This window comes from Colius striatus, chromosome 1, assembly GCF_028858725.1.
Source record: "Colius striatus isolate bColStr4 chromosome 1, bColStr4.1.hap1, whole genome shotgun sequence".
NCBI lineage: Eukaryota > Metazoa > Chordata > Aves > Coliiformes > Coliidae > Colius > Colius striatus.
This window is the reverse complement of record NC_084759.1, coordinates 50483205-50509240: the sequence shown is the minus strand read 5'-3', so window position 1 is coordinate 50509240 and position 26036 is coordinate 50483205. Positions and strand designations below refer to the sequence as shown.

Here is a 26036-nt window from a genome sequence, read left to right as displayed (position 1 = left end):
TACTATGGTAAAAGAGCTACTACAGTAAAAGAACTCTTCCTTTTTTCCATATCAGCTGGAGGTCTTTAGATGGTTTAGAAATACTGTATTCATGATTACTAGTTCACCCTACACTATCTTCTCTGCAACAAATCCATTCAGAGATGAAAGAAATCTTATTTCTACCTGGCTACCTATTATTATTAGTGTTATAGTATATAGATGATACTAACTTTACACAAAGAAAATATTTCAGTTTGTTGTTAAGTTCCTATTTAGTAACTCTGAATATGGCAAATAAAATCTGTTATAAAATCTATTATAGGAACCAGTAAATGTCCTCAGAGCATTGTCCAAAAGTGTCAATCTGCTATAATATTCCTTTTTCTGAATTAAGGCAATCGCTGCAAGTAGCAGAAAAGATGACAGCGCGACAAGACAGTTACTAGCGCTCTTAGAAGCAAGTGCACTTGACTACAAAATTGAAAGAACAAATGTAGAGAGACTAATGCTACAGGAGTGAGGCAAGAGTACCTTAAGCAAGGCACAGACACATCAAAGTTGTTTACAAATTCCTCTCAAAGTATAGCTGGATCCAATCAAAACCAGAAGTATCAGAACAGAGCAAATCCTAATACAAGAATACAGAAGGTAAACCACTACACTAAGCAGATGACAAGCTAAAAATCTTGTGCTTCATATAATTTCTTGACTTTTCTAGGTAGTACTAATGATTCCAGTGATATCTACTACATGACAGTATTGGAGAGCATTTCAGTTCAGAACTGGGCATTTCAGTTCAGCTGGACAAGTTTAATATGCTTAAGATATGATCAGATTCTTAGAATTTATTAAATGTTATCAGACTTCTCCTTACAATAATATACATAAAATTGGTGAGCTATAAAATGTTTTGAAATACAGACAGAATTAGGTAAACAATTCCAAACAGAGATTCATGAGATTCACTGAAGTTCCAAAGGACACAGATATATATATATATATATCTTCTGGTGAGTTACAGGTCACTGAAGATGTCATGACCCATAACAGTGCTATAGACTTGCTCAGAAGGGATAAGGGGCTACGTGCCTTTATTCATTTGACAGGGTCATTGAGAAATTCGCTGAACAGTCCCAGTGAGGTGAGGCTCGAGGACTTTTATAAAATGCTTGGGTGTTAAAGAGCACTTAAGTCAATACCTCACTTTAAAACAGAACACTCAAGGAAGGTGCCAAGATTTAGACTTAGACCAATATCCTCAGAGCAATGGTTTACAAAACAGTAAGCTGTGTCAATCCAGAAAGAGGCACGATAACAAACCTTTATAAATAAAAGAAAAATAATGTTTCTATCCAAAAGAGCTATTTTGATTCTAAACACAGAGTCCAATCAGTGGTTACAGAACAACAGCTAAAGAAACTTGATTACAGCGTACATGATACTCATGAATGTTCTTTGTCTCCTAATGTCATAGTATGAAATCATTGCATGAGATTTAGCATTTATATAGAAATAATATCAATAGGAAGTAAATTTTTCGATAGAAAAATATCATATATCACTGCTTTGCAAAACAATATAAAAATGTTTCAGATGCTGGAAGTTCATCCTGTCTATGTAACTAGGGAAGCAGTTACATTACAAGCTGCTTTGCATTCAACAAAAACTAAGTTAAAAAGTACATTAAAATAAAATAAATCCTGTGGAAAAATAATGACATATTAAAAGATTACTTATTTTATAGTTTGGGCCACCTAACTCTTAAGTACGAGACAGGTGTTTTCCTTGAGGAAATGTTTTAGACAGTATATAGTCTGCAGGTAATCGACAGGTCAAGTCTGTAGAAGTCCCTCAGAATTTGAAAACATTCTTCTACATTTTAATATTAATAATCATATTATACTTAAAATGAGAATAATCCCACTTTACAGCACTTATATTCATTGTTTGAACATGAAAAGAATAAAAAAAACCAGAAAATTGTTCATACTTGAACTGAAGGTTAATTACACATAAGCTGGCTAATAAAATTTGGAGCATGAATTTCAGTTATATATATTTGTAAAAAATGGTTAATAAAAAGGTTGATAAATGCCGAAAATCAGATTTGTCTCTCAGCATAAATACTTTGGACCATTTATTGTGTGATGCATTCAAGCTTTGTAATCTCCTGTGGCTACACAGAGTTAAACTCCAGTGATATAACATATGGCCATATTGTTTGCAAAATGTAAGCTGTCTGAGGGTTCTGAAGCCTAATAAGTCTATAGATCTGTATGACTCCAACTAACAAGCAATCTATATGAAACTTTGTAAATGAAAATACAGAATTCTGCCACTAACTGCAGTTTGTCATATATTTCTGAGTCTGATTACCTAATATTTGCTTTTGCACTAACACCTATAGCAAATACACATTATGACATATTCAAGGAAAAATGGAAATAAATTTTTAAAAAATATAACTCTTTATTCAAAAAGCCTATAAAATTTCTTTCCTTGAGTTATGTCTTTAGGTAAGAGTGAAACATAGGAGTTTAGAAGTCTTGTAAAAAAACCAAGAGTTCTATTTGTCACATCACATTTTTATAACGTAAGCCACAGCATCTAAAAACAAAAGAAGAAAATAAAACCTGGAAAGGAAAATATGAACATTTCCCCATTTGTGATTTTGTGGTTTTGATAGGCAAATACAAAATATTTTCACATATAAATTTATTTCTTTCTAGATGTTTATGTACTTATTTGTATATTTTATAATTTAAAAGAATTGAATTATTATTTCACTTCCAGTGTCCTTCTTACCTATGGTACCATTCTTACGTTAATTTTTTTAAAAAGGAATGAAAGAGTGCATAATACTCTTTAAGTTATAAGGTATAACGGGACAATTATTTCCGATTACAATTTTGACAAGTAATGATGTTTCTTTTCAAATAATATGTATTGTTTCATACCCATATAACTTTTGTTAGTCCTTTCAGACTCCACTAGGATGTGATACTCTGCCAAGCTCCTAAAACTCAATTGTGGCTTGTAAATGTCACTAAAGGAAAAAATATACACTGTTTTGTTTTAAAAATCTATAACTTATTTAATTGAACATCTTCTGTTTCTACATCTTCCTTCATAGGTATTTTATTTCAATTATTCATAAAGATCAACTCTTAACTTTATAGGCAATGAATGTTAAGATAAAACTTGTGCAAGCGAGGATTTAAAAATTTCTCCAGATCTGCCCAGAAAATATAAAAATAAATCTACTATATATTATTCAAGACTGTATTTCTTTAATTATGTAGGTTAGACAAGTACATACCACATTATATTTTAAGAATTTGGTTGAGTTTGGTTTTAAGCAGGAAACTCACTGACAGGAACAGTCATTTCACTGAAATAAAGAATTGTGTGGCCTTAGTATATCCCCATACCCATTTTTACCCATTCTCATCCCTAATGATCTCATCTGAATGTCATTTTTTCTCTAATTATCTTTCTGCTATGAGGGAGTTTAAAAAACATACAGCTATCTTCTGTCTGAAAGCTAAACTATAGACTGGGTTTTTTAAAGATCTTGTGAAGAAGTGATGGATAGCATGCCTTAGAATACTTCAAGTATTTTTAAATACTGCATACATCCACTGGGGATAACTATAATTTTCTCTTCAATTGAGAGAAATGCTCTAAGCACACACTTTCATTGAAAAGTTCTCTCAAATTACAACCCAGAGCAAAATTACAAACCATGCATTCATTCTTCTCAATATTTAAGCTTTCAAATTATCCATATAAACATTGTAGCAAACTATGGAAGAGAAGTAAAAACTCATTATCTTCACTAAGGAAGTGAAAGCTAAAATTTTATATGAATGTTGTCATCTAACCCTGCCCAGCATACACAGCCTGATATAAATGTGGATTATAAAGGTTAATACATCTGTTTCCTATGTAATCTATTCTGTTAAATTTTGAAAGACTATAAAAAGTTTTCTACATAGTTAGCAAGTTATTCACATTCCAAAAGTGTCTGTGCTTTTAAATATTTACTGATGTCATGTTTTAACCTCAGCCAGCAACTAAGCCCCACAGAGCTGCTCACTCACTCCTCATGACTGGGATGAGGGAGAGAATGGGAATAGTAAACGCACAAAAACTCATGGCTTGAGACAAAGGCAGGGAAATAACGGGAAAAGAAAAAGCTGCACACTCAAGCAGAGCAAAACAAGGAATTCATTCACTAGTTTCCATTAGCAGGCTGGTGCTCAGCCACCTCAAGGAAAGCAGGGTTCCGTCATGTGTAACAGTTACTTAGGCCGACATATTTCATAACTTTGAATGTATTCTTTCCTCCTTCTTCCCCTCCTCCATGTCACAGAGCATGACATCATATGGTATCAGATACACCTCTGGTCAGTTCAGGGCAGCTGTCCCAGCTATATCACCTCCCAAGCTCTTGTGCTAGTGGGGCAGGATGAAGCAGAAAAGATCTTAACATTGTGCAAGTGTTGCTAGCAGCATACAAGGTATTATAAAGAAAATTAACTCTATCCTAGACAAACCAGTACATTCTGGTTGGGAAAGATGGTAGTGGGAAATACGCACTTCTATTTTGATCCCTTAGTAGCATAGATCTTACTGATATACTGATATACTTAGCCAGATCAGATAAAGATCATCAGAAGCACAGGTTCTTACACTTTAGATGTAAGTTTCTGACTCATGTTTGTAGGTCAGAATTAAAAATTGTAGATAGGAATTAAAAATTCCAGTGCACACATTCACCTTTCATGAGGAGAGAAGGGGAAAATAAATACAATGCGACAGACTATTAGTCATGTTGCTCAAAGTAACAAGTGACCCTGTGGTGATAACCATGATGCAGAAACCTTTGTAGAGGATAAAATCATAGCAAGTTCTCCTTTCAATTAACAGCTAGTAAACAGAGCTATCTTTTATCTAATTCTAGTGTCAGTTTCCTCTTGTATAACCTCTTCAGAAAATATGCTTTCCTAGATGATGAAATCTGACTCATATAATTTTTACAGTACAGAAAAATCAACTCTCATTTTCAGATTTTGACGGCGTTTGCTTACAAAGTGTGAGTCCTGTTCAGTGTGAATCTATTTTGCTTGAAAACTCAAGACATTTCCTTCTTTTTATTATAAGGCATCTTACCAATTATTTTTGTGTGTTTAACCAAGCTATATAAAGCAAAAATGAGGGTATATGTAGTTAGTCAGTATATGCTGTTGTATGCATGCTGCAAAAACACTGCTATAAATAGGATATAAATTTCAACCTAAAGAACAGCATAATTCCATATATATTCCATATATATTCAATATATATTTTCAATTAAAATTTCAGTAGTTTGTTTATTTTTATTGGGCCTTATAATCAAAGAATCCACACCTGGTAGTTGGAATGAGTTCAGCAAAGAAATCAATATTTGATACTTAATATACTTCAAAAATTTAAATAAGTATAGTCTGACCAAACAAGCTAATTATGTTCATTCTCCATACTGTATGGGTCACAGCTAAAACCTCTGTTAATAAAAGAAAAAATACAACTGGTCATTTTTAAGAAAATGGACAGGCCACTGTCTGCTTTTTAAATTTTCATTGCCGTAGAAAAGTATGAAAAAAGGAATCAGCAATCCATTTGCTGTTTCTTTGGTTCTTGAACTCTTGGCAGAAACCTGTTATTTTGTTTATACAGATTAGGAGAAGAAAGAGAGCAGATCTGTGTGTTTGATAGCCATTGAATTCATCAATATGATCAATGCACCTTAACTTTCAAAACCAAAGGATTTACTGGAGATGATGTGTTTGGCTTAAGAATGGGGCTTCTTTCCCATATATGGATGCATGGCAATGCCACAATATGTAATATCCTCTTCCTTTCTTGCCCTTACTCTTACTCATTCTAAAGGTTTGGGAATGGGAATAAATAGAGTACGAGTTACAATGAGGACTGTATTTCTCTATGTTCCTAAAGTCTGAAATCTGTCAAAAGGATTAAGATAACTAAAGTTGTGTCAGATATCTCAGTTTACCACAGCTTGTGGATATTTGCTGCCTCTGTAAAGGCAAAACTCCATGAGTCATAGGATTGCATCAAAATAATGTTGATAAAATTTTGAAAATTTAACAGCTTAAAACAATAAAACTTGAATAAAAAGAAAGAAAATGCACTAAAATTTTGAAAATTTAACAGCTTAAAACAATAAAACTTGAATAAAAAGAAAGAAAATGCACTAAAATACTCAGGAGAAATTTCAAACCTATTAGAAATTCAAATTTTGAGCAGTTAATTTTTGCAATGTATATTCAGTGAAACCTTGTTAAAGCAACATGAGGGACTCCTTGTTCAAAACATGACAGCTATGAGATTATGTCCAAAGCAAAGCAGAGATAGTAGATAACCTCAGACAGATGAATGAAACTGAAATGTTCTTAGCTAAGAAAAAAATAATGGAGCAATGGATGTGGTCAGAAAAAATATTGCTAATATACTGCAGAACAGAAATCAAGAGATAGACTGTTTTTCAGATATTCAAATATTCTAAATTTTGAACAAAACAAACAGGCATATTGGGCATTTACTTCTTAGTGTATTTAGGAAACATACTTCCACTTAATAATAATAAAAGTTGACTTGAGTATGAGTTTAATTTCCTTGTTAAAATGAACCAACTCAAACCTGAAGACTCATTAAATACTTAGCTAACAGTGAAAAATGAAGAACAGATAATACAATGAAAATTAACATGTCAAAGATTGCAAGACAAAGGACAAATTCCTGGTGAAAACTGAACCCTTTATAAACCAATAATCAAAAAGAAAAAAAAGAGGACTAGAGTTTGAAAAAATCAGTATGTAATGACCACATACAATCTTTATAAAATATGCTATCTGCTCCTTTCTCTTTGTAGGATTCTTACATTGAAGTGTTGAAATACTCTTCTTCAGAGAGTATAATGTACTAGAACTTCAGTAGTAGTCCTGTAAAACTACTACATAAAGTACTGGTTTAGTTATAAAATGTCTCAATATTGTTGCTATCACTAATTAAAAGGTTGCAGAAAAAGAATATGTAAAAAATCTTCATTATTATAACAATTCAACCTTTAGAAGTACTATTAGATTGATGTAATTGTTTGTCCAAAGCCAGATCACTTGGAAGTTAAAAAAAACACTTGTTTTCTTAATTTTAGCCACCTTTACATCATCACTTACATCTTCAGATGTTCTACCTTCAATCTCAGTTTTTACTTTTTTTCCCCAATGTCGTTTAAACATTATAAAAATCAAAATATGTAAAACACTCCCACTCAAACTGCAAACTGAACTAAGGTATATGCAGATAGGAGAGCTGCAGAAGTGGCTTTTGTGAAAAGGTACTAGGAGCTTCACCCATGTCAGATAAAGGCAATGCCAGCTGTCTCAAAGATGGACCTGCTACTGGCCAAGGCTGAACCAATCAATGAAAACCTAGTGCATCTGTGAAAACCTATCAGCTGCAGTAGCAGCCTAAAGAGATGAGTGAAAACATGTGAGAGAAACATTCTTGCAGACACAAAAGTCAATGAAGAAGGAGGGGAAGGAGTCATTCTTGGTGCCAGAGCAGAGACATCTGTGCAGCTCATGGTGCAAACCATGGTGAGTTGCATCAGGTTTGCTGGCAGGACTTGTGACCCCATGGAAGGATTGAAGCTTGTAGGAAGTATCCCTGAAGGACTGCAGCTTGTAGGAAGTATCCATGTTGAAGAAAATGAAGGACTGTCTCTTGTGGAAGGAACCCCATGCTGAAGTAGAGGAAGAGTATGAGGAGGAAGGAGCAGCAGAGACAATGTACATTGAACTGACTGCAACCCCAATTCCCTGTCCTCTTGAACTGCTTGTGGAGAAGAGGCAGAGAAATTAGGAGTGAAATTGAGCCTGGGAAGAAGGTAGGTTGATGCAAATGTGTTTTAAGAATTAGTTTTATTTCTTGTTATCCTACTGTAACTTGATTGGTAATAACTTAATTTACCCAAGTAAAATCTGTTTTGCCTGTGACAGTAAGTGCTGAGTGGTTTCCTTGTCGTTATTTGACCCACAAACCTGTACAGAATCACAGAATGGTAGGGGGAGGAAGGAACCTCTACAGATTGTCTAGTTCAACTCCCTGGTACACCAGAGAAAACCTCCAGAGAAGGAGACTCCACACTCTCCCTGGACAGCCTGTGTCAGGACTCCCTTACTCTTCCAATGAAGAAGTTTTTCCTTACGTCTAAATTACCCCTAGTCCTATCGCTGGACACTACAGAAAAAAAAAGTGATGCCCCATCCTGCTGACATGCACCTCTTAAATATGTGTAAGTATTAATGAGGTCCCCTCTCAGTCTCCTGCAGGCTAAACAGCCCCAGGTCCTGCAGCCTTTCCTTATAAGGAAGATGCTCCATTCCCTTGATCATCTTGGTGGCCCTGTGCTGGACTCTCCAGCAGTTCTGTCTCTACTGAGCTGGGAAGCCCGGAACTGGACACAGGACTCCAGATGAGGCCTCACCAGGGCAGAGTAGAGAGGGAGCAGAACCTCCCTGGACCTTCTGGCTACACTCTTCTTGATGTATCCCAGGATGCCATTGGCCTTCTTGGCCATGAGGGCACACTTCTAGCTTATGTTTAGTTTATTATTAACTGGAACTCCCATGTCTGTCTCTGCAGAGCTGCTCTCCAGCAGGTCAATCCCCAGCCTTTACTGCTGCGTGTGGTTGTTCCTCCCCAGATGCAGGACTCTGCATTTACCCTTGACTATCATGAGATTCCTCTCTGCCAAAATCTCAAATCAGTTGAGATCTCACTGAATGGTAGCACAGTTTTCTCCCCTGTTCAGTTGAGGTGGAGAAGCTGCTTGGTAGGGAGCTGGCATCTAGCCAAAGTCAATCCACTACATAGTCAAATGTAGATAATTTCATAAACAACTGAATATTCATGAGTGGTCCATCAAAATGTTTAATTTCAATTATTTCCAATATTTTCCTCACAATTTTTACTAGTTCTGTTTTTTCAAAATGGGAAAAGATTGAGAAGCAGACACAGCTGGAAGCGCTTCATCATAAATGATTTTGGATCTGTTATACCATTTTATAGACAAGCATAAAGATGAAACCAATCCAGTAAAAGCAGAAACAAGCAGTTCGTCATTGCAAAATTAATGTACATAGTGACATAATATTCACTGACCATATCACTCGTCCTACCTATGCCTCATCAAAAAAATTCTCTATTGCATATTAAATGTTTCTCAGCTATACAGTATTCTGGCTCAGAGGTACCTAATATTTGGTGCATCTAAGTACTAAATGGTTTCCTGGACACCAGTAAGCATGGAACCCATGGGATATGTTGGAAATTTTGTTAGGTGTTTGTTAGTATCAAAACCAGCTTTTTTGGGGATTCTGTTTTATTTCTAAATATACCTCTATTCACAGATGGTGTTAGCTGTATATAAGGTAGACTAAATCCTATTTTCCAGATAAAGTTGTTCAAGTTACTGATAAGAAGACTCTACATTTGAAACAGATGGGCTGCGCAATTTATTTACTCTACCTTCTTTGCCAAAATACAAAGAAATTCTGTGCATCAAAATGTTCTGCTGGTGCATTTAAGCTGCATTTTTGTCTTTAATTATATAAACAAAACTTAACAATATAAGTTTATTTTCTAGTCTTAGCTTTAGGGTATATGCTTAGTATTCACAAAACCGAAAGATGTGAAGATGAGATGCTATGGAGAAGTAATGAACAAAAGGATTATGATATTAGTGAGAAAAATAAAAAGTCTTAATGTGTAATAACTATTAAAATATTTTTATGGTGAGTCTAGTAAGAAGTTCATTCCATAGAACTGCCATCCTATAAGAACATTTCATCTTCTTTGACCAATTTCATAAGCTCATTCAAGTTATTTGACTGTTCCAGCATAAAACATTCAATATAAGAATTTTTAATCAAAATTATAATAGGCAAATAATATTTAAATTGTACTTGTGTCTCATAGTAATCAGCTGTTTATTATTCTGTCATTTGATTAAATATCCTTTCTAGTTCCTCCCTACATACTCCACTAACTAGAAAGAAAAGACAGAGTGATCATCTAGTGTTTCATGAAGATAGTGAAATTTATGTTAAAGATGGGATCAATTTCCGTGGTGTAAAAGACATCTCCAACTTTCCCACCACCTGGAGGTGCTCGATGTTCCTCTCAGAACCATAGCACAGAGATCAGGCTTTTATTCCACATAGTAACTTCTGAATTTTGATGGCAAATTCTGTCACTCCAGGTAAACAGATGAAAGGTATTTCTAACATAGAACAGCTGAACAGATGTGCTGGATGTGGAAATATTATTACTTTTTTTACAAGCAAACAAATGAAGATAGTGGATGTTTTTGTTTTTATTTATTTTAGCAGAGCTATTGATACTGTTTCTCACAGTGTCCTTGTGGATCAAATGTCCATCATACAGCTAGAAATGCACGCATAATGGGTGAATAAATGGCTAAAAGGTCAGACTCAGAGTTACAACAAATGGCGTAACACATGTCTGGTGGCAGGTCTCTAGTGGTGTTTCCCAGGACTCAACTTTAGAGCCAGAACTCTTCAATGTTTTTACTATGACCTAGAAACAAGAATTGAGTACACACTAAGTTAAGTGTGCTGACAATGCTGAATTAAGAGTCATTGATTCCCTCAAGCATAGAGAGGCTTTACAGACAGGTCTTGAGAGAGTAAAGTTCAGGGCAATCATCAACTATATGAAATTTAACAAGGAAAATTGCCAAATTCTGCACCTGGGATCATGTGTTCTTGGATGGATGTATAGATTCAAGAACAAGAGGCTGGAGTGCAGTCCTGAAGAACGGGATCTGGGAATTTTGGCTGATGGTAAACTCAATATGAGTCCAAAATATGCCCTAGCAATCAAAAGGGCCCACTATATCCCGGAGTGCGTTAAGTGCAATGTAGCTAACTGGTCTAAAGAATTATTTGTCCCACCGTACTCAGCATTGATGCAGCCTTGTCTCAAGTACTGTGTGAACTTTTGGGCTCAGAAATATAACGAGGTTATAAAAATACTAGAATGTGTCCAAAGGGAGGCAACAGAGATAGTGAAAGGAACAGTGGGCACGACTTATGAAGAGTGTTTAAGGACGTGAGGATACTACATGGATGGAGGCTGAGGGGTGACCTCATTGCTGGCTACAGCTTCCTTATGAAGGGGAGCAGAGAGAAATGACCTTTTCTCACTACTGTTCAAGCATCAAAACAAGGTCCCCAGGGAAACTGTCATGACCTCAAGACTGGCGGTGTTAAGTACCATTTGGATAATACTCTTAGACGTACGGTAACCTAAACTTTTAGGTTGCCATTTGTGGAGTCAGGAGTTGGACATCATAATCCTCATGGGTGTCTTCCAACTCCAAATATTCTATGATTTTATGACTGACTGAAAAACTCTTCCTCTTTCCCCCAACTCAACATAGAGTTGAGCCTGATTCTAATCAGGCAGAAGTATTATAAACTCTAAATGTTAGCTGATAAGCCTGCTTGACCTCAAGACATGAAATCTGTACGTAATAATTGTTTTTTTAACTGCTGATAATGCACGGCATAGAATTTGTGTTGTACATTTCTTGTGACTAACAAACTTTTTTCAACATTTCATAACAGAGGTAAACCCTGCACAATTTAAATTCAAGAATGCATTCTGGTTATCCGTTTGATGACACACATGACAGTGGCTTGCAGTGTCCCCCTGGAAAGCATATGTGCACACAAACTCTTTGAATATATTTGCTTGCTTTCTTATGTAAACACCACCCCATCTCTGAGGACAAATATTTAATTGAGAGCTTGTTCAAAGGAAGTGCTTTTAAAGTGTTTCTGCCTATACCTATATTGATTATCAATTTGAGCTTTTTTGACCATCAATGAGGCTCTACAGTAACCTTCCTCCCTCCTCTCCCCTGTCAGCCACAAGTAGCATACCTGTCAAGAGGTACAATGTTCAAGTTATTCCTAAAATAAAAAGCAAGAAACTTTTTAGGCAGAAACTTTAGGGAAGAATTTTTTGTCTTCCGTTTCTTTACTGCCTGAGGAAAAGCCTGGTTTCTCAGGCTAGTGACAGACTGCTTGCTACCAGCATTTTTTAAAGAAAAAGAAAGCAAAAAAAAACCCAAAAAACCATGACACTGCAATAGATAAATGATACCAAACCTCTCAGAGATTAACTGGATGTAGAGGAAAATGAAACAGTAACCTAAAGAGACTATTTTTTTAAGTGATTTATATAGTATATTAAACAGTAGGGAAATCCTTTCTAGAAAAACCCTTTGGAGAAAGAACATATACTCATATTGATGTTTGTTACAGTATTGTAGCACATAAATATCCAAGTTGGAAAACACTCTACAAGGATTTCAGTTAATGAAATCATGCCATAAAATATCTATTCTCTTTAATTCACAATATCGAGATGTCTTTCTTCCTTTTTTTTTTTTTTTTTTTTTTTTTGGTAAAAACCAAAACTATTGCAGAATCTCATTCTCTTACTAAATTAAGACCCTGTACTTTTAAGACACTCACAGTAATATCTGCTCAGGAGCAATCAATCAGATGCAGTAGTTGATAATATTCATACCATGCCATCAGTCTTTGCCATTGTCAGCGAGTACTACAGTGGCATCTTCTGGCATATAGCAGAATTAATTGCCTTTTTGCGATGAAAAAACATTGCTATTAAAATGACAAATTAAGAAACAAGCTTAAAGGACTAAATAATAAGCACCTGCTGTTCTTCAATTATTCTGTTTTGATCAGTTGAAATAGTAACAAATGATGAGAAATTAAAATCTAGTTCTTTGGTAAAATGTCATTTGGGCATGAGAGTTTATGTGTGAGGAGACTCCTTCTAGGGCTATTAGTACCCTAAACAACAACTTATAATTGCATAAGCTGACGTAAGATGACAATTCTGATTAGTCTCATTTTTAATCCATCTCTCTAAACAATTTTACATTTATAACTCAGATTTTGTGGAAATTGCTGCACAATAAAATGATGTTTATGGATTTGAGGATAATGAGAGCTGTTAATGAACTGTATGGAATGGATTAACATAAAATGGATATTATATCTGATATTTTATTAGAAAACTACTTTATAACTTCATAAAAATGTTACTGAGGTCACTGATTTTATCACAATATATTTAAATATATATTATATTTTACTTTTTTTATGATATGTGTGACTAACATTACACATCACACATCTTACTCTGTGTATTCTAAAAGATTAATTTTGAGAAGCAGAAACAGCAACTTCCTCAGTTCACTAATGGGTCCTGAGCCATTGTCGCTGACTATAGGTCATGAAAAGTTACCATTTATTTCAGAGTAGCTCTGCAGAGAGAGACCTGGGAGTTCTAGTTAATAACAAACTAAACATGCTCCAGCAATCTGCCCTCGTGGCCAAGAAGGCCAATGGCATCCTGGGATGCATCAAGAAGCGTGTGGCCAGCAGGTCCAGGGAGGATCTCTTCCCCTCTACTCTGCCCTGGTGAGGCCTCATCTGGAGTCCTGTGTCCAGTTCTGGGCTCCTCAGCTCAAGAGGGACAGGGATCTGGGTCTGTTCAGCCTAGAGGAGACTGAGGTGACTCATTAATACTTACAAGTATTTAAAAAGTGTATGTCAGGAGATTTGGGCAGGATTTTTTCCTGTAATGTCCAGGGATAGGACTCAGCATAATGGAAAATGGACAAAAGCTGGGGAAAAAAAATATCCACTTATATATAAATGACAGAGCCCTGGCACGGGCTGTCCAGGGAGGTTTTAGAGTCTCCTCTAGAAGTTTTCAAAACCCGTCTGGACGTGTTACTGCGTGACTTAATCTAGGTGGTCCTGTTTTAGCAGGCAGTTGAACTAGATGATCTTTAGAGGTCCCTTCCAACATCTACCCTTCTGTGATTCTGTGACATGCAGCTCCAGAGGACAGATAAAGTGGGCAAAAGAATCTCTCTTCTCAGCCAGTGCTCTTAATTTGCCTACATTTAAGTTGTATCTATGTGTCTTATTTGTCTAAGTTGCGAAACCACTAGAGAATAGCACATTGTAAAATGGAAAAATATTCAAATTCCTTATTATTTTCATTTAAATATATGAACACACATGTTTATTGAATAGAAAATCCCTGATGTGCACTTTTAACTAATCAACATTTAACAAAGAATAAATGTTTTAGTAAATCTCAAGTACTTCTGCAAGTCACAATGTATGATCAATATTTATAACTAATTTTTGATGAAAAGCATTGATTAAGATTACAGTAATAATTAGGACTTGATTAGGACTAAATTAATAATGCCTTCTATTTTTTGCTAATGACTGAATTTATCTACATAAGGTATCAATGCAATAGCTAGTAAGTGATTATTTTGAAACTATTTAGCTCAGATCTAACTTCTTCCTTTAAGAACAACTGTCATATTCTGGTTTTGCTTCCTAGCATTTCAGAAATAGCATTTTTTTAACAGTCAGATATCATTTTTCTAAATTGCACTATTGCAATCTGAAAGATTTTCTTTAAGATGTTATACTTTCTATGTCACTTTCAGCTGTGTAAGTTTCCGCAAACTAAGTTTCTCACATCTTAAAGCTGTTCACAGGATCCACCCTGTGGCCTTGGAGATGGTGTCTTACATACACAAACATTTCTATTTAAGTCTATAAACATACTGAGAATGAAAAAAATATAATAAAAATTGTAGAACAGACACAAGACAGGTAGAGAATATTTCTGACTTTCTCATACATCCTTCTTTATTCAGACTTGTCTTAATTCAGACTTCTCAATCAAAATTTTTCTTAAAAAAATTCCCTTCATCAGGACTAGTTATCTATTCTTCGGTATTTTAGTTCAGTTTATCACTGTAGTTAAGGCTACATTTTTGCTCCTCAAGGTTGAGTCTTAGAGACATTTTTCCCCTGAATTAAAATGGCATGATTGATTTAGGCTTATAATGCTTAGGGCATTATTGACAATAAAACAAAAACAAGAGGCCTTGGCCTTAGTGGAAATCTGGCACACCCTTCTATGTGATCTGTCAAGGAGCACAATGTTCACAATAAACCCAAATTATGTCTCAATAAGAATTATATCAGCTTCTCAGAAGGCCCTTAATTTAAATATGCCATAAAAGCAGTTACCTGGGAATGACTGAATGACAAGTATATTCCAAAAAAATAGGAAAAAAGATCCATGTTTCAGAGATCTAATGGATTCAATATAAAACATATGAGACACTATTTGTGCCACAAAAGATGTCTTTGATGGAGTCCATAGCCACTGACTTGTGGTGTAATCCTTTGTTTCTGCAACTGGGTAAATCATAGTGAAAAAGAGATTTTCCCTGGTCTTGGGCAGAATCTGCTTAAAAGAGCTCCAAATAAGAAAAATGACTCTTGTTTAGCATACTTAATCTCAGTGCTACTGGCCAACATCTGGCAGAGGGTAGTTCTAGTTAGCCAAACTTTGAAAACACAGAGTGGAATTTACAAGTTTCCTGATCTAAATATAGGTATCATAAAATACAAAGTCTTATGTGAGCTAGTTCCTGCTGTAGTCACTAGAACCACAGTTCATATAGTCAAAAGTGACCACATGCTGACACAGTCTCCTGAAATTATTAGCTAAAATGACAGCATGTCTAGGCAACTGAGCCCAACCCCTACAACAAGATGTTTGATTTAGATGGGAATCCTTCCAGGAAAATCAGGGCACAAAGAATACTTTTTTTCCTTTCCCTATATTTCTTCCTAGCAAGTAAAAAACCAGTACTTGGATGTATTAGTAGACTAATTCTAGAAAAGTGGTATCACATTAGTAAACCAAATTGGAATTATACAGATCTCTAACCAATGCAAATTTTAAGAACTAGGTCATGCATAGTCATGTCTCCCATATAGATTATTTCTATGGAAAAAAAAATAGTGCTAAGTTTCTTTAGCAAAGATAAATTAATTGTTTCCCTTTTATTTAAAACTTTTTAAATGTTCTGAAAATGAATTACCAAGAAGCAGATTATTCAAGGTACTGGAGTTATAATCATTAATAGCAGAAATCACAAATATGAAATTAATCAAATTTATGTCTCTGCACAGGTAGAAAAGAGAACTCTCAGGAGATCACATACTTTGATTTTTTTTAAAGAATATAATGAAGACACATGGTAAGCGGAGAAACTACCTTTGATTAAAAACTGCCTTTGAGAATATGGAAGTGCGACATTTATCATGGTTGTAATCTGTTTAAAAAAAAACAGATTGAAAGAAAAAGGCCTGATGTGATTCACAACTCTGAAAAAGAAACATATACTTTCATAAGGAGGTTAGAAAAGTGTTTTACGGGTCCTTTTCAATTCAATGAAATAATTCGTTTTTAATATAGTGGTCATGAAAGTTTTGGATTGTTCCAGTTTTAACTTTTATTTTTCTGTATTCCAGATCTAAAAAGTAAACAGTTACCTAAACACACCATGAGATGCACAGCTGCTCCCACATCCTTTTGCACTTGTAACCATTTTCTCCATCACAGGTGACAGAAAAAAGGAATTACTTCTTCTCTAGTAAATGAGGCTTTTCAGACAACATGAATTCCATTTTACAGGCCTTATTGGCTGCATTTGCAAGTAGCACCTCTATATTATTTTGTTACAAGTCATTAGCGATCTTGGCAATAACACTGTAAAGTACATTTAAAAATATTTAATCCTTACCTAAAAATAAGCAAAATTAAATCAAAGCCATAACAAAAGCAAAGGAACCTAACTTTGGGAAGGTCCTGCCTACCTAACTTAAGATAACTCTCTTTTTACTACCGAAGCTTGAGTCTTTTTACAATCAGTAGAGACAAATAAGGATTTTACTAAGTATATATAGAGCTGTTTAGATTTTGAGTGGAGATTTTACTGTAACAAAGTAGCTAATATGATCATTTTAGGGAATTGTTATCAGAATACGATAATACTTTAAGACTTCATAGAGGTTAGGTTTTTTAAATTTTCATTCTCTCAAATTGGTAATAACACATTTCTACCAAAAAATCCTCTTACTTTTTTTTGAGGCTTTATGTCAGTAGAGTAGAAACACACTGGAAGACTAAAAGAATCATTGAAAGTGGATAATAAAAGGTATCACAGATAGTATGAGAAATGTGACATCAAATGTGAGATACTGCTCTTCACTCCCTCTGCCCTCTCCCCAAGTTATTAAAAGATGGAATAAAAATACAGAGCAGGACAAAATTCCAAAGCAAATATTCAGATCTTAGTTAATTTTTACTCCATATCCAGCATCCTCAAGATATGAGCAATATTTGAAAGAACAAGTAACTTGTGATAGACTTAAAAAATTAAATTCAGAATTGTGATTTAAATAAAGATATCTTAGAGGTAATAAAATCACACAAGGCCAAGTGGAGATGAAAGCATCTCTTCAGGATATCTGCTTTTCTGGACATTTAGACAAAGGGATTGATTGAAACACAATTGCTTGAAAGGAACATATTTTTATGGGAGGACTCATGCTCATTTTTATTTTGTATAAAGTAAAACTACATAAGTTACTATCCATTGAAATAAAAGTAAAAGTGATCAGAAGAGTTATAAAAAAAAAAATTTTTTTCTAATTCTCAATACATTATCATAAAATATGTGTCAAAACACACATGAAGATATTTAAAAATATTGAGTTATAATCAATGAATAAAAAGAAGTTATTAGGAATATATTATTAAACATTACTTCAATAAAATAACACATGCAGTAAAGGTTCTAATTTTCTGACATTGTGGTATTATTGTAGGTAAATCTTTTTAAAACTTTGTAACTCCTACTTACATGATCTCTCTGGAAAATACATGCTCCTATGAAGTCAGTGAAATGACTACACACTTCTGAAAGCATTTGATCAAAACTCATTTAAAATGTAACATAATTAGTCTTATTATTTTCCAATTAGCCAGACTTTGCATAAACAAGCAGTATATTTTAACCGTTTGCATATGTCAGATGCTCATCCAAATATAAATAATACATAATGTAATCTAGAGTACACAGGGAATTTTACTGTTTTGTATGAAAAAAATGCACTTTGTTTTACTAAGAACAGGAAAAAATATCTTCTTTTCAAAGTTATTTTCTTTTCTTAGATTAAATGTAAACCTTTGAAAAGTTATTTTAGGAAAACAAAGACCTAAATTCAGGTCACACACTAGTGTTTCTCCCATATGTTAGCTGAATTGCTTTAATCACAGCTCTAGAGACTTAGCCTGATTATTATCTCCCTGTAGTTTTTCCTACTCTATCCAAGTAACTAAAGAGTCTTTCAACCAGAGAGAGACAGACTTATGAAAGGTAAGGATAAGAGACAACTTATTTGGACAACACGCTTGTTGAAGGACTAACCTTAACCACTTTTCCACTGGCTTATTTGAGGGGATTGGATTAGTAAATCAGACAGCTTTGAAGAAATCACATAAAGCATTAGTGTTCTTATAGACTAATATTTTTTTGGGAGGCTAAGGGTATCTCACTCCTCCTTCTCAGAGGAATACTGTCATATTCTGAGCTCTTCTCTCTCTTTTCTTTATCTTTTGGGGAACTGGAAATCTTTTGTAGAGATACATTTATTGTAATCAGTACATTCCCATGGAAAATTGACATTTAAATCAGTATTTCTTTCAGCAGGAAGATATATATTGTCAACATGTATGAAGTTCAAAGATTTTTTTGTATGCATGATCAAGTGTTGCCACAGTTATGGACTCCTATGCATAGACCTTCCCTAGCCAGTTTGCACAGGTAAAGTTACTGGATGTGTACTGGTATGAAGTATTGACAGAAAAAAACAAAGCAATTCCATTTGAAATGCCTTGCATAAACAGAAAGATTACATAACAACTTCCTTGTATCTTAGATTGTGAAAAGTTGTGACCTGCCTATTCATATTATGCATTGGAAAAAAATATTATATTTAATTTTTTAGTAATTTCCTATTTAAAGAATATCAATATTCACTCTTGAACATAATCTTTTAACAAGAGTCAATATTTGCACTTTTAAAATTAAGAATTTAATCTGAGTAACGGATTAAAGCTGTACTGTCAGGTTGGATCATTAATTCAAAAACAAATAAAGTTTACATAAAATTTGCTAAGGGAATTTAGACAGCATCAGAAATAAAGTCAGTTAATATAAATTTTTGTACTTTTCAGTATTGCATTGCCTGATATTAACATATTACATTCCACATGAAGATTGTTAGAGTAGAGCCTACCAAAAACACAAACAAAGAAGCACAATTACTCTTCAAATTTTTTAAGGTATCAAAAAGCATTTAATGTGCATATTCATTGGTTTAAAACACAGCACAATAGAGCATTGCAAATCTAGCAAATGGTCTGCATTAATAACACGAGGTTATATTTTGATAGGAATTACCTTATAATAATAATATTAACCCAGATGTTACCAGAAAATTGGAGCCTGTTACTGCATCTGTTCTTTTATTGAACCAGTGTAAAAATATTCATACACACAGTTACCAGTAAAGAAATAAACTTTTCAGCAAAGTATCAATGTTTATTGCTTTCATTATCATTCTTTTATATTTCCTGAGGAAAAAGTAATAATAGATGTTATATCTATTAATCTGGATAGAAAATGGCCTAAATGCTCCCTTACTTTTACAGCAGTATAAGGCAAGAAACCAATACCCCTCTTGCAAAAGTGTTGGAATATTCCGTCTGTCTGTTTAATTATTTCTGTTTTTAGAAACCATCCAAAAAACCATCCTATCTACTGCTTTGTACCTCCCAAGCTTGAGCATAGGCAATATATTCCATGTCCTCAGCAATCTGAATTAAATTTTGAAGGTTGTAGCTCTTCAGGAGCACTGTTTTGGAACAAACAGAGAAATATAGGGTATGGTATTGTGTGGTCGAGGTACGATGCAGGTTGTGTATCATATAAACTAACTTTAGACTAATTTGCTATACATAGGATTAAAATTGTCCTCCTGGAGGAAACAATTGCTTTATGCAGTAGTGGAGTAATAAAAGGATAATTTACCAGCCTGGAGAGTTTTACCAACTGATAGGACAGGAAGGAAAGGTCAGTCCTCTCCATGGATATATTCACTTGCTTTTAACTCTTCCTTTTTACCAGTAGGAATATCCTTTAAGCTGTTTCCTTGTACAGAGAGGGGGGAAAATCCCCAAATTTAGATTGTTTTTCCATGTACGTAGACATTTCTGATCTGTCTGAACCAATAAATTATATACTAAATGAAGAATATATCTAATTTCAGGCTAAAAAGCATAGAAGCGATTACACAGGATCACAAGGCCAACTGTAGATACAGTTCTTGCTCAAAGAGAGCTGACAGTGAATAACATATTGTCTCCCACTGGAGACTATAAAATTAATTCTGAATGACACTACTATGAAACATGGTGGGTAAAAACACCTTCTATGTGAAAGCATGTTTTTTAATGGAATTCGTGCAGAAGTCACAGCTGATATTATGGTGTGGCAAGTCCCTATCCTGATGTATTTCAAAATGAGCTAGATTGTTCTGTAAAAACCCTCATTTCCTGTTCTTCCTCCACAACCATCTTTCATACATGTTCTCTGAAAGACAAATCACCACCTATATACAGAATTATGAGACAAGGAGTAAATGGTCTGTTTCTGAAGAATTTTATAGGCTTAAAATAAGTCTACATGTGATTCCATCAAAATACATCAAACACGATCATTAACTGTCAGTTTTTTTGGCTAAAAACTAAATGGTTAATTATACTCATTCCACAAAATACAAAATAAAATCTGAATATAAAAGCAAGTGTTAAAATTAATGCAGTATTTAGACCAAGTTTGAGGTTTCCAGAAAACTTAAAAAAAAATAAATAAAAGATAGAATTGAGACATTCTGGAACTGAGAAAACATATAAATAGTGAAGCCATGTTGCCCTTCCAAAGACAATTGAGTAAGAACACTTTACAGTAACAATGGGGCATTAGGAAGAATACTGTTGTGTGTAAACAAAATAAAACCTGAAATCCTACTCAGACGTAAGAGATGTCTTTCTTTACTAAGGTAACACAGAATAGAGATGAGAGTTTAAAACAATATAACAAATGGCAAACATAGTAACAAATGTCTGCTTTAAGTAGTTTTGGTCACAGAATATGCCCTCAGAATCAGATTTAAAAAAAAAAAAAAAAAGGAAAAAAACCAGCTATATTGAACTGGGTGAAGTAGAAAGAGGAGAAAGGTTGATTGAGACTTAAGAATGCAGCATAACATTGGAAAAGAGACACAGGTTTACTTTACTGGTTTACTTGAATGATAGTGCCCTCTTGTTATATGTAGATCGCAACATAAAACCTTTTCCAAATTATTCTACTTTACTGCATAATCTAAACAAGAAAATAACGATCTACAGATTAAGTAGTCCTAGAAATGAAACATTTTAGAGACTTTCTTCCTCAGATAGAGTAAGTATCAGGTGAGACAAGAATAAATGACAGACAAGGTTTGCCTTTATATATGTTAAGCACAAAGACACCCTAGGTGTTTCTACATATAGATCTGTAGTTGTAATAAAGAAACACCTGCGCTGCATGCTAAAATGAGAAAAGAAAGACAAGGCAGTGGCAGAGCACTTTTCAGAAAATTAGTGCTCTTGCTAAAAGTCTTATCAGAATTTTGATGGATTGCATTGAGTACCTCAGAGGAGTGATATCAGGATAAGCCCTTTCTCACCAAGCTATGTGAAAACAGATTCAAATCAAGATATAGGTGATAAGTATTTGTTGTTATTACCTCTTGCATTCTGCAGGGGGTTTGAGGAGGTAATTCATTGTGATGTATGAAGTAGTCCTGTGGGAGTTCCTGAGATGGAGTAGAATAAAACTAGCAAATGAAATGTCACGACTTTATACTACTGTTTATATTATTCATTTAAAATACACTATTCCTTCTAGTACCATTCCTTCAAGTAACTGTACTATTTGCTATATTTTAAAAGTACTTATGAAGAACAAAACAGTCAGCACAATTGTAGGTCTTTGAAGCACTGAATTTTTCAAAATACAACATATTTTAAGTAATAATGTAATTCTAGGGCTATCACTTCTGTGTCATAAATACCACATCTCTTCATTGGTCTTCCAAAGCTTAAAGTCTATCATCATAAATTTGTCAGTTTCCAACATTAAGTGAAAACAATCCTTACGTCTGTAGCACTGCATGTAGGAATAAGTCAGCTTTGACTTAAAAGACTAAGTTTACATATAAAATTGCTAGAAGTTTGTCTTGGCAGAAACCTTCTTTGTTCCTTCAAGGTCTGAGTATCATACACATATTCAAAAGACAATGACATGGCATCAAAAAAAAAAAAAGGTGGCTTAACTTTAAACAAGGTAATGTACTTAAAAGGGTTACTCTGTATCATATTTATCAGCTTATTAAGATTATGATTTTTTGGCAGACAGATTCATTTCCTTGGTGAAAATTTATGTAATAGCTAACAAAAAGGAGTTTGACAAGGCAAGGACATTCAGACTCTATGACAGTACATAATATGCACTAATCCCCCCCTTATTTCCTGATTGATTATGAGATAATACAAAGTTGTTCAAAACACTTTTAAGACGCATTACAAGTAGTAAATGCATGCCAGCATAAATCTGTAAAATCACAGCAGCTCATCAATAGTACTAGTAACTCAAGACCTATGTACAAATCATAATATTGAAAAATATGGACTTATATTCTTGTTCTACATTATCTTAGAAAAGTTTCAAAAATTCTCTTTATACTATATATTCTACTTTCTAAAGGCAATATGAAGGCTAATTTTATTTCTGACATTTTGAAAAGATTACACCAAATATTTCAATATGAAGAAAATTCTAATGCAGTAGAAGAAAATGTACTATTCTTGTAATGCTTTTGTCATTTAATACTTTCTTAATAGCCATAGTTATATTCTAAGTCTATTTTACAGTATTTCAATATCATAGAGTGTCATTAGACATGGAGATAATATATCCACTATTCTAAAGTATATCTGTTTTTAAATATTTTATATCTAACTTCTTTTCTCAAAGTTAAATCTTCAAAGGCACTCTCAGGAAGTACCAGAATGCTCAGTCTCGTTTCTCTGATGTCCAAATCAGAATTGGGCAAGTATATAGGTCCTCTTTGACCACATTCCTAAACTGTCTTTTCACTGTTAAGTCAAGAAAGTGTTAACTCAAGAAATCTAAGCTTGGAAACATGAAGCACACTAAAATTCAGTAAATATAGGTAAATTCAGGAATTTACATTAACTTTGATTTCTTACTTATTAGTATGGGATTTTACAAAGCAAAATGCAGAACAATCGCATAAAAAAACAGCAACTCAAAATGCAGAAATGGAATTTTGATAATACCAGGCATTTACTCTCATCGTCTTTGCCTATATTTCTTCACTGTGAAGATAAATAAGAGATGCAGAATAACATCCTGTTTCAGAGTAGTTAACTTAGTTATACTTCAATCTAACTGATCACGATGGCAGTTCCATATCACTGAAGTGTAAAAACCAATGATTGTTTGAAGAAAATTGTTACAAATGCATTTCAGAAAAAAATCCCCAAACCAACACACACAAAATGTAAATGGCAGGAAGACATGTAAGAAGTAATAATGTCATTGATGCTGAATACTACAGTGTTAGTTTCAACAGTTCTGTATGAAATTCAACTACTACAAACAAACCTTATATTTTGCCATAGTTCCATGAAAAATTTTTCTGCTTAACTGCCAAATCTTTTATATTGAAGATGTAAGCCACAGGGATACATCATTGTAATGCTTTTTATTTTACTAAAATCTTGTGTTGAAGTCTGTCTATACCAAATATGTAGTATCATGTATTATGACAAAACTGATATTCATATTCATACCATACACATAGAAATCCTGTATTTACAGTCTTTTTCCTGTAAATCTTGGAAACATTGTACAGGAAACTTTTCCACACACATTTTCCAAGATAATTCAGTGATATATATTAGTAGAAAATATGCCAATTGACAAAAAAACCAGAAATGTGGACTTACAGTCAGTAATTTTCAGGATTCTCTTGACTTCTCCACTTCCTGATCCTCCACAACCATCTTCATCGTCACAATCCCCACTGATTTGTTCATCTACATCACCACTGCCTGTTTGTTGGAGATTCCATTTATCATATTTAGGAAATGATTTTCCCTGCAACAGCTGGAGACAAGATACAGTATGCAAGTTAGGAGTACCCAAACTTTCACATACGTCTCTCTAGTAACTGTCTGAAAACTCCAAGATTCATAAAATAAGATTTTTTTTTTTTTCTTGCTTACAATCTGCTTTCAAAAAGTAGTGTCTAGAGATGTGTATTTCTTTTCTTTATAAAAATACAAAATTTTCTTTATAAAATGTTTGTCATTGTTCCTACATAAAAAGTCCAGGTATCAATTCCTGGTCCAGAGGCCAAATGGAATGGATAGAGGTATAGATTCATACAACAGTTTGGGTTGGAAGGGATCTTTAAAGAATATCTAATCCAATCACCCTTGCAATGAAATGTTTTTCAATGTCTGTGTCTTTCGTGTACTGAGAGCTCCAGAACTGGATGCAGTACTACAGGTGGGGGTCTCACCAGAGGAGATTAGAGGTGCGGAATCACCTCATTCAACCTGCTGGCCACACTTCTTTTGATTCATCCTGGAATACAGTTGGCTTTCTGGGCTACAAGCGCGCACTGCAGGCTCACATCCTCGCTTCTTCAGGCTAATCCTCTTTAAAGAAGACAGACAGCATAGCACAGCAGCTAGCCCTGGATCTTTTCAAGACCCATGTTGCCTGAAGATAAAATACTTAGTGTCTTTTTTTTCAGTTTGGGATATCTGGAAAATTATGACAGCTGTGCTGCAGATCTATATTGAGGAAAGCAAAATATATTTGTTCTGTGCTCTGGATGTGTCATATGGACATTTGATAGAAACTGAAGGGAAAAGAATGTTGGAACAATATCAAATGTCTGACCAGAGAGCAGCAGACAATGCTAGGACAGTAAGATAGAGACAATGCTAGCTTGGAGAGAACTGTGTCCCAAATCACATCCAGGCATTTCTTTGAGAGAACTAATAAGAGTTACTTAAAACAAAGCAAAGGAATTGCTGACATCAGCTTAAGCAGTGTACGTGATTTGCGTTCAGAACACAAGCTTGTCTTTCTCCTTTTAATTTATCACAAGAGACCTATCGAATGATGCCAGTACGGTCTACAAAGCAACAGATAGAGATTTTAAAGGTTAACTGATGTTTCCATTCTGTTGAGCAGAGGTGAACAATCACATGAGTAATGTTACTTTCTCATTTTTAAATGTACAAATGTTGTTATCCATCTTTTTAAATACTGTGCTAGGACTGTCGTACATTCATACACAGTGTACTCTCTGCCCCATCCAGATTAAGTTTAATTTACATATCAGATACATAAAAACTTCATAATCTCTAAAGAAATACAAATATTAAGAATGTTCATAACTTATTTTTATCTAGTCCTAAATTTTGTCTGTTTCAGGCTTGTGCATTGCACTTGCTTCAACTTAGACCTCTTTACATTGGTCAAAATTTTGCTGGCTCAGATTGTTTCATTTAATAATCAGATGTCTTTTCTCCTGAAAGTAGCTACTGATTAGTCTGAAACAGATTCTGTTGCTTTATATCTTCAAAAATGTGGTTGCTTTGTTGTTCAAGCAAGGTACTGGGTTCATATTTTTGGACAATATACTCAGTTTATTTACACAATATGAAGTCACTTCCCAGACTTCTTGAATTGTTAAGTGCTGTACAGGTCCCAGTAAAACCATTTAATCACTACTAAAAAGACATCTCTCAGATAAATC

At 34.2% G+C, this 26036-nt stretch overlaps 1 protein-coding gene across 11 annotated transcripts in view; it reads right to left on the bottom strand.

The window, feature by feature from the left end:
- GPC5 (glypican 5) overlaps positions 1–26036 on the bottom strand; it is a 659030-nt gene that overhangs the window by 269571 nt on the left and 363423 nt on the right. For 8 of the 11 annotated variants that reach the window (XR_009818699.1, XR_009818704.1, XM_061996002.1 and 5 more), the window contains exon 7: positions 24208–24367. Coding sequence is in view for 6 of the 11 variants with exons in the window: in XM_061996002.1 (XP_061851986.1) it covers positions 24208–24367 (160 nt within the window). In the remaining 5 variants the exon portion in view is untranslated. Of the gene's footprint in view, positions 1–21920; positions 21990–24207; positions 24368–26036 lie in introns of all 11 variants that reach the window. The other 3 variants (XR_009818701.1, XR_009818702.1, XR_009818700.1) reach the window with 1 other exon arrangement.